At 47.5% G+C, this 9,847-nt stretch overlaps 1 protein-coding gene across 1 annotated transcript in view; it reads left to right on the top strand.

The window, feature by feature from the left end:
• LOC143281495 (uncharacterized) overlaps positions 1–9,847 on the top strand; it is a 43,112-nt gene that overhangs the window by 24,952 nt on the left and 8,313 nt on the right. The window contains exons 4-7 of the mRNA XM_076586738.1: positions 2,998–3,923; positions 4,537–4,720; positions 5,682–5,811; positions 8,415–8,575. Of these exons, the coding sequence (XP_076442853.1) occupies positions 2,998–3,923; positions 4,537–4,720; positions 5,682–5,811; positions 8,415–8,575 (1,401 nt within the window). The remainder of the gene's footprint in view (positions 1–2,997; positions 3,924–4,536; positions 4,721–5,681; positions 5,812–8,414; positions 8,576–9,847) is intronic.

Raw genomic sequence — 9,847 nt, forward strand, 5'->3', positions numbered from 1 at the left:
AATAAAAGCCTTTAAAGAAAACACAAAAAAAGGGAAAAGAAAAAAAAAAAAAAGTCGGGTGTGGGTGTGTGGGAAGGGGTGTCAGATTTTTTTTTTTTTTTTTGTTTTAGGATCTGATGCATGACCATCACAGTTTAATGTATGATGCGCTCCACCTCCACTTCTCAACTTACCCCCCTCCCCTCCGCGCACACACACACACACACACACACACACACACACACACACGCAGCCTTCGCCACAAGGCACAGCGTGACACACCCATACACGGATCGACAGACAAGGACATTTCAAGTCGTCGTCACAGCGGCATCACACACACACACACACAATGGCGGAACGTTCGCTTTTTGACTGTGCTCAGCTCAGTAGGTGGGTAGTCTTTGCTTATTCTGAACTGCAGATGAATGATAATTCATGCATTGAAAAGCCCCATAAAGAGAGAAAGGGAAAGGAGAATTTTCTGGATGAAACCAGATCAGTAGCTGTAGCAGCGACAGCAGCAGCAGCAGCAGCAGCAATAGCAACAACACTACTACTACTATCGATGATAATAATAATATGAAGAAGAAAAATAACAACAACGATATTATTATATCATTATTGTCATCATCATCAGTATTATTATTATCATCATCATTATTGTTATGAACACTGTTCTTACTACTACTACTACTACAACTACAAATCATTTTCTTATACTATTACTACTAATAATAATAATAATGATAATTTTCAAGGGTGTCGCAGGATTATGACTTTTTCTTGCTCACTGGGTAGACTTCAAGACTGTACGATGGGTACTTTTTATCTTATATATTATGTCTTAACCAAAAACTAGGTCACAACCACAACCTCAATCATAACAATGATAAAATCAATAATAATGATGGTGATCATCAATCTTTTTTCTTCTTTTTTTTTCTTCTTTTAATCTCTATTTTTCTTGCTAGATGAAAACGAGAAATAAATGTTTTGGTGGAAAAGGAGTCCATTAAAAAAAACTTGTGAAAAAGAAGACAACTGAGATAGTACAGATACTGAATGGGATGGATAATAATTCTTATGATGCACAATTCCCTGATACTGTATATACAGGCTCAACGCGCAGTAGAAAATATAAATAAATGCAACAACAATCAATAGAAACAACACTTACATGATAAAAAGCATCCCGAAAGTAATATGTAGACCCAAGTGATGTGAAAGTAATGCTAAAGATTTGAGACTTGTAATTTATACCTGTGTGTGTGTGTGTGTGTGTGTGTGTGTGTGTGTGTGTGTGTGTGTGTGCTGTCGTTGTTGCTGATGATGGTGTGGGTTTTTGGGGGGGTTTGGGGTGGGGGTTTTTTGGAGGGGGGGAGGTTGTTTTCGTTTGTTTCTTGTTCGTTTCTCTTTTTGTTGTTGTTTTTCGTTGCTGCTGTTGGTAGTACGCTTGCATTCTGTCGCTCGTTTTGTTGTGTGTTTATCTTGCTGACAAGAAAGAACGAAAGGTTACAAGAGTATGATAGCGGCGCGTTTTCCCCCGGAAAAGGTTGCATAACAGATAAAGAGTGCAGGTGCTTTTGTCGCTGGTGTACACTGCCAGAAACCGAACTCGCAGGCTCATTACACTGGCGTTCTCTCACATAATTAAATCCAACACAAGAAATGAAGAGCTTTTTGAAATGCACACTGTTACGTCTCTGGACATCAGTGTGTGTGTCTGTGTGTGTGTGTGTGTGTGTGTGTGTTAAAAACAGGTATTTTGTGCAGTTTGTCCTACTGTCCGTACAGCTATGTTGTACTGTCCGTCCTTACAGCTGTGTTGTACTGTCCGTCCTTACAGCTGTGTTATGCTGTCCGTCCTTACAGCTGTGTTGTGCTGTCCGTCCTTACAGCTGTGTTGTACTGTCCGTCCTTACAGCTGTGTTGTGCTGTCCGTCCTTACAGCTGTGTTGTGCTGTCCGTCCTTACAGCTGTGTTGTGCTGTCCGTCCTTACAGCTGTGTTGTGCTGTCTGTCCTTACAGCTGTGTTGTACTGTCCGTCCTTACAGCTGTGTTGTGCTGTCCGTCCTTACAGCTGTGTTGTGCTGTCCGTCCTTACAGCTGTGTTGTACTGTCTGTCCTTACAGCTGTGTTGTGCTGTCCGTCCTTACAGCTGTGTTGTGCTGTCCGTCCTTACAACTATGCTGGGCTGTCTGTCCTTACAGCTGTGTTGTGCTGTCCGTCCTTACAACTATGCTGGGCTGTCCGTCCTTACAACTATGCTGGGCTGTCCGTCCTTACAGCTGTGTTGTGCTGTCCGTCCTTACAGCTGTGTTGTGCTGTCCGTCCTTACAACTATGCTGGGCTGTCTGTCCTTACAGCTGTGTTGTGCTGTCCGTCCTTACAACTATGCTGGGCTGTCCGTCCTTACAACTATGCTGGGCTGTCCGTCCTTACAGCTGTGTTGTACTGTCCGTCCTTACAACTATGCTGGGCTGTCTGTCCTTACAACTATGCTGGGCTGTCTGTCCTTACAGCTGTGTTGTGCTGTCCGTCCTTACAACTATGCTGGGCTGTCCGTCCTTACAGCTGTGTTGTGCTGTCCGTCCTTACAGCTGTGTTGTGCTGTCTGTCCTTACAGCTGTGTTGTGCTGTCCGTCCTTACAACTATGCTGGGCTGTCTGTCCTTACAACTATGCTGGGCTGTCTGTCCCTGACAACTCAGTGATGCTGTGCTGTCTGTCCCTTGCAGTTCAGTTATGTAGTGTTGTCTGTCTTTTACAGTTCAGTTATGCTATGCTGTGTGATGTCTGCAGTATCAGCTGCCTTGAGCTGTCCGTAACTTACAGCTCAGTTATGCTATGGTGTCTTTCTTTTACAGCTCAGTTATGTTGCGTGATGTCTGACCAAACAGCTGCCTTGAGCTGACTGTACCTCACAGCTATGTTGTGTAATGTCTACCCTAACAGCTGTCTTGAGCTGTCTGTAGCGTACTTCACAGCTATGTCATGCTGTCTGTCCCCTGCACAGCCCAGCTATGAGTCCAGCAGCGGAATGGTGGGCAGTCACAGCGGCCACTTGGGAACCACGGGCTACAGCAGCACAGTGACCTCCCCCAGCGCCATGACCGACATCAACATCCTCTCCGCCTCCCTCTCCCTCCCCCTTCACGACTTCCAGCCAGACGTGGCCTACGGCAACGACGACCTGTCGTCGGAGGGCTTCAGCAGCGGCGGCTACGACGGCACGGGGGTGGGCGTGGTCAGCTTCCCGCACGGCGACCACGGTCAGGCCCAGGCCTATGTGGACGCCTACGGCTTCGACGGCTACGGGGGGTCGGTGGGCACGGGCCGGGACTCGGTGGGCAAGACGCCCCAGCCCCAGCAGAGCTACGGCGCCAGCGCGGCGGGGCTGTACCCGGACCCCAACGCTTCCCCGACCCTGGGCGCCCCCTCCCTGCACGACAAGACCGCCGCCTCGCACGTGGGCCCCGTGCACGCCTTCGAGGACAACTACCACGCTTTTGCCACCACGGACGCCTCCGACTTCTACCAGCAGCGCTTTCTGGACAACAGCAAGGGCTTCATGAAGCCCTCGCCCTTCGACGGCGGCGGGGGCGGCGGCGGGGCGCAGGACTTGTTCTCGCAGTCGGCCCAGCTGGGCAACGGGGGGTTCCCGGGGACGGGGGACCTGGACCAGAAACAGCCCATGTACCACCACGCCGTGCCGGGCTATGAGGGGCCCGTGCCCTACCCGTGCGCTGACGGGTCGCTGTACCCCGGGTACCACACCGCCTTCTACGGGGGCCAGGGCGTGTCGCCGTGCACCTCCGCCTCCCTGTCCTTCTCGCACGGCATGCCCACCTCGTACCGCGGCGACCTCAGCATTCAGATGACCCCCCACCACCTGCACCGGCGACCCTCACTCTCCATCCCCACCCCCTCCACCCCTGATGGGTGAGTGAGAGAAAAAAAAGCGGGTTTTTTTTTGTTTTGTTTTTTTTGGGGGGAGGGGGGGGCTGTCGCTTTGATCCCAACCTTCCCTCTCTCTCCCTTCTTCATCTTCGCTTTCTTCTTCCTTCTCTTCTTTCTCTTCCTTCTCGTCCTCGTCTTCCTCTTCAACGTCTTTTGTTTTTCCCGTGAAAGTTTTATTTAGGATTTCGAGTAGAAAAAAAAATCAATTCAGAAAAAACATACAGATTTATACGATAAAAAACAGAGATACTAAAGGAGATGTTTTCATAGTGTGTGAAACTGAAAGCTGTGATTCCGGTTGTTGCGCGGAAATAAACACGCCCACCCTGAAGATTTTAGAGGGATTGTCAAATGTCGATAGTTAGACAACACCTTCGGGGGATTTGTTTCGTTTTGTCTTTTAAAGTATGGCAGTCCTTCGTTATGATTTTAAATTTTTTTTAAAAAAAAAAAAAAAAGGGGGGGGGGGAGGGATGGGGGTGGGAGGGGGATAGACGATCACTTAACGCTGACCACCCCAACCCCACCACCATCCACCCTTTTCATAGCTCCTCCCTCCAGTGTCTGACTGACTGTCCTGTCTCTCGTTTCTCAGGCTGGAGCTACAGAAGTACCAGCTGCAGTCCCCCACCACACCCCCGACCCCGGGGTCCACCCGCTCTCCGCCCCCCAGGGAGGGGCAGGTGAAGGAGAACCTCCTGTGCGCCGTGTGCGGGGACAACGCCGCATGTCAGCACTACGGGGTCCGCACGTGCGAGGGCTGCAAGGGCTTCTTCAAGGTCAGTGTCTGTCCACCCACCTCACCCACACCCACACACCCCTCCTCCGCCACTCTCATTTCTCACCCACCCCACCCCACCCCACACCCAACCTCCCTCCTCCCCCCATCCCCCTCCCCACTACCCCCGGCCCCATCTCCACCACCCCCACACAGTTCACTTCACCAAACTGGACATCTCTACTTACTACTATTTCCCCACATGCAGCATGTTTCTGGTTTCTTCCTTTTTTTTTTTTTTTTTTTTTTTACATTCTTTCTTTTTCATCTCCTGAAGAAATTACGTTCTTCTGTCAGGTTAACATTTGGGAATTTTGAGTAACAATTCAGTGTTTTATTCGTGTCCATGTGTTTTGATTAATCGGTGGTTTCCTCAGGAACAAAACTCTCGTGCGTTACATTAACACAAGACTTTTTTTTTCTTCTTCTTCTTCTTATAACAATAAATCGTTGCTGATTGCTTTAATATGTGTTGCATTTTTTAACGTGTTGTTACTGTACCCAAGGACTAACGCTAACGTAAAGATAACGTGGAAGATTATATTTTCAGTGATATTCTCTGTTGTGATGAATTTCTTTTGGCGTTTAGTTTTAACCCAGGGAATGGACTGATAGTCAATGGACAACATGACTGCAATGATAATGTCAGCAAGTGCACTAACATGAATTAGTTTTGCAACTATTTAACACTCATGATAATCTTATTACCATCATGATTATGATTAGCACTGTGATACCAATCACCAGCGAAAGCGATAATAATAATAATAATAATAATAATAACAACAACAACAATAACAATAATGATATTTATAATAATGATAACAACAACAACAACAATAATCATAATGATATGCATTGATGATTAACACATAACAGGGGAGCTAATTACTCTGTGTGGGATGTAACCCTAATCTTCACTAACCGGTGCCCCCCCCCCTTCACCACTTTCCTTCCAACAGCGAACGGTTCAGAAAAACGCCAAGTACGTATGTTTGGCGGACAAGAACTGCCCTGTGGACAAACGAAGACGAAACCGGTGCCAGTTTTGTCGCTTTCAGAAGTGCCTGGCCGTGGGAATGGTCAAAGAAGGTAAACACTCACAGGCATATCGCATTCCTTCGTTTCAGGGGCAGCAGCTCCAAGTTAAGGAAGAAGAGAGAGTTGGTAAAAAGAAGATATGTGTCTTGTGTTTCCCTTTTTTTTTCAAGAACTGTTTTGGGTATCAAAAATAATAATGATAATAATAATAATAATAATATTCCTCATCCTCCCCAACTTATACTTTTTTTTTCTAAATAATTAACTGCTTTATACTTTTTTTAAAAATAAATAACTGCTTTGTAATGTTTTGTTTTTGTTTTTCGTAACTGAAGAATTACTCACCCGCACTTGTTTTCCCTCCACAATGATTTTGTCGTATCTAATAATAACAGTTCATAACAGTTCTAATTTTATATTCATCGCATTACCCCTTCTTTCCCTCTCTCCGATTCTAATCATCGATTTCTTATTATGTGCTTAAAGTGAGCCTGACTGTCGCATTGAACGTTGTATGGTTAATTAAGCATAATTGGTCAGTTGTTTCGCAGATGGAAACCCCATGTATAGTTCATTTCAATTCGTATTTGATCATATGTAAAAATAATAATAATAATAATAATAATAATAATGATAAGAAGAAGAAACGCATTTCGGAGAACTGAATTCTATTCACGGATATTGACTTCTTTCACAAAGTGTGCATGTGACAGAGAGGGAGAGGGGAACGGGATGGTCACTGTTTGTTGCTAGTTTGCCTCGATCGTTTGGGAGTCTGCGGGTGAATGGCCACTTGATTTGGCTGCCAAGGAAATCGAGGTTTCGAGGGGAGTTGGGGGGAGGGGGAGGGGGGCGCGGAAAACATATGTGCTGTCAGCTGCACATACATGCCAAAACAATTAGTACCAAACCTTCCTCTAAGAATTCTGCACCACCTCCACATATCACCAGTAATTGCTTAAGGTATCTGCAGTAAAACAAACCCAAGTATCCGCACCAACGCATTTTCAAATACCGCCCATGCAGCACTCAGGTACCCGCATCAATGTCACTCTTCACCATTTAAGCCCCCGCTCCAACATCACTCAAGTGCCCGCACCAACACCACTCAACTGCCTGCATCAAGACAACTCAAGTGCTCGCACAAACACCACTCAAATGCCCGCACCTAAACAACCACTCAAGTGCCCGCATCAAACACCACTCAAATGCCTGCACCAACACCACTCAAGTGCCCGCACCAAGACAACTCAAGTGCCCGCATCAAGACAACTCAAGTGCCTGCACCAGTACCACTCAAATGCCCGCACCAACACCACTCAAGTGCCCGCACCAACACAACTCAAGACCCCGCACCAACACCATCAAAGTGCCCGCACCAATACCAATCAAGTGCCCGCACCAACGCCACTCAAGTGCCCGCATCAAGACTGCTCAAGTGCCCGCACCAAGACTACTCAACTACCCGCATCAACACTGTTAAAGTGCCCGCACCAACACCACTCAAGTGCCCACATCAATACAGCTCAAGATTCATGCCCGCATCAACACCATTAAAGTACTCGCATGAAGACAACTCAAGTGCCCGCACTTTCAAGCATCGCACCATACCACACCACACCACATCAAATCTCTTTGTCGGGCTCATCCCTAAGACATCCAGGCCAGCACTACTACCCCCCTCCAGACATCCGCACCAACACAACCCCAGTATCCGCATCAACATTTCCAAATATCCCCCCTCCCTCCCTCCCTCCCTCTCTCTCTCTCTCTCTCTCTCTCTATGTTAGTGCTTCTACCAACAACGCTTCCCCAATCAGCGACGTGTGTGTCTTCCTCCCCCCTCCTTGTTAAAACAACCCCCAGCGACACACCAAGAAAACCATCCGCCTGTGGGAAGAAAAATAGGGCCCCCTTGTGTTCCCCCTTAGCAGGTGCAGCCCGGTGCGCGACGAGCGGGGGGACACAGCAAGCTGGAGCTTATTGCCGCGGCATTCCGGTCTCCTGGCACCCCGGCCTCTCGGGGTAGGGTGGGGTGGGGTGGGGTGGGTGGGATGGAATGGGGTACAGGACTGGGGTAGAGGCTGGGGGGGTCGGGAGGGGGATCGCGGGCCGGGTGCCTTCCTTGTTCCACCTTAAAGCATTCCTACCGTGCGCGGCTGACTCTGTGCCAGGGCTGTCTGTCTGTCTGTCTGTCTGTCTGTCACTGCTGTGTCCTGTCTGCTGACCTGGGGGATTGGGTGGGGGTGTGTGTGGGGAGGGGCGTGTAGGAGGTGCAGGGGGGACCGGGGAAAAGGTGGGGGTGGGGGAGAGTTGGGGGGGTTCAGCACTTGATGGTGTGAGCTGAGAGAATGTGCTTGTCTAACAAATATCATACATATATAGATTTCATCCTGCGTGCGGCACGACAACCGGTCGAAAACCTGGTGATTGTGTCTTCCCATTGTCAGCTGTGATGGTTTCTATCTGAAATCTTTCTCACACTTCACAGACATCTTTTTCCCAGTAAATAATTAGATAAATAAAAGAAAAAACAAAATGCACGTCTGTGATTGTAAGCTGACTGCCTAGTCTTTAGTACCATACTAACGGCGTGTGTGTGTTCTGTGTGTGTGTGTGTGTGTGTGTGTGTGTGTGTGTGTGTGTGTGTTCAGTGGTGCGGACCGACGGGCTGAAGGGTCGCCGTGGTCGACTGCCCTCCAAGCCCAAGAGCCCCCAGGAGTCCCCCCCTTCTCCCCCCGTCAGCCTCATCACCGCCTTGGTCCGGGCCCACGTAGACACGTCTCCAGACATTCCCAACCTGGACTACTCCAAGGTAAGCTGCTTTGTTATTATTATCATTATCATTATCATTATTATCATTATCATTATTTTTGTTGTTGGTGGTGGTGGTGGTGGTCGTCGTCGTAGTATTTGTAGCATTATTGATATTCATCTACCGCCAATCTTCGGTCAGAGACTAAGCTTTAAGCGTTTTATAAACACGGAGTCATTTGCGCAACAGGCTGCCCACCTTGAAAGAGCCGACTGACATCTGCCTTAACGCGCTTATCATTCGTCTCCCGTGTCACTCTAGTCAGACTTTAGTCACGCGCACACACAAACACACACGTGTAATCATTAGAGTGAATTTACTGCAGTATTTTGGCCAGGGACAACACGCTTGTTGCCGTGGGTACTTTTACGTGTGCTAAGTGTATGCTGCGTAGGAGATCTTGGTTCAAGCCAACCACCACCTCACTTTCTCTCACTCTCCCTCTCTCTTTGCCCAAACGGAATATTGTACCTGTCAGATTGTCGCTTCCTTTCTGCGTGTTGTCGGTCGTTGACCCTGTTCCGCTCTCTCTCTCTCTCTCTCTCTCTCTCTCCCTCTCTTTATTATTTTTTTTTTACGAGGTTAGCTGGCGTTCAGTAATAGATCGTCGTTATACTGAGTCAAACAAACTTTATGTTAGACAAACAAGACAAGAAAATAGGTCAGCTACAATTATCGGTTTACCAGAAAACTCTGTGTGTGTGTGTGTGTGTGTGTGTGTGACACATACACATCCATACACATGTGACATGTTCACTGAGACTTACGTGCCAGCAGCTCTTTTCTAACACCGCAGAAGAATGGACTGTGAAGTGATTTCCCACAGAAACTCAATCACCACTTCCTGTCTGGGCCCTCTTCACGTGCCTGGGTAAATGTCAACTGTTCAAACTCCTCGTCCACTTCTGGTTTTTGTTTCCGGCCACGTCGATGACCTAGTGCCGGAAAAAGGTGCTTTTGTAAACAACCGAGAGTGCGTCATCGTATCAAAAATTAAGTGATAATCGAAAATTTAAAATACTAAATTTGCGGATAACGGATCTGAAACAAACAACAGAGAAATGTTGCCAATCTTTCAGTCAAGTATAATGTGACCAGTTAGTTGGCAGAGGCCGTCCCCTTGCATTACTAACACTCTTACCAACATACGCTACTTTTCAGCCTCTGGCCGTAGTCATGATCATTCAAAACCACACGTGAAGTTGATTCTTTAAATATCCGGACCCTTGATAAAATCTGACAAACATGCTTTACCGATTATTCAAGAAAACA

This window comes from Babylonia areolata, chromosome 1 (assembly GCF_041734735.1).
Source record: "Babylonia areolata isolate BAREFJ2019XMU chromosome 1, ASM4173473v1, whole genome shotgun sequence".
Classification (NCBI taxonomy): Eukaryota; Metazoa; Mollusca; class Gastropoda; order Neogastropoda; family Buccinidae; genus Babylonia; species Babylonia areolata.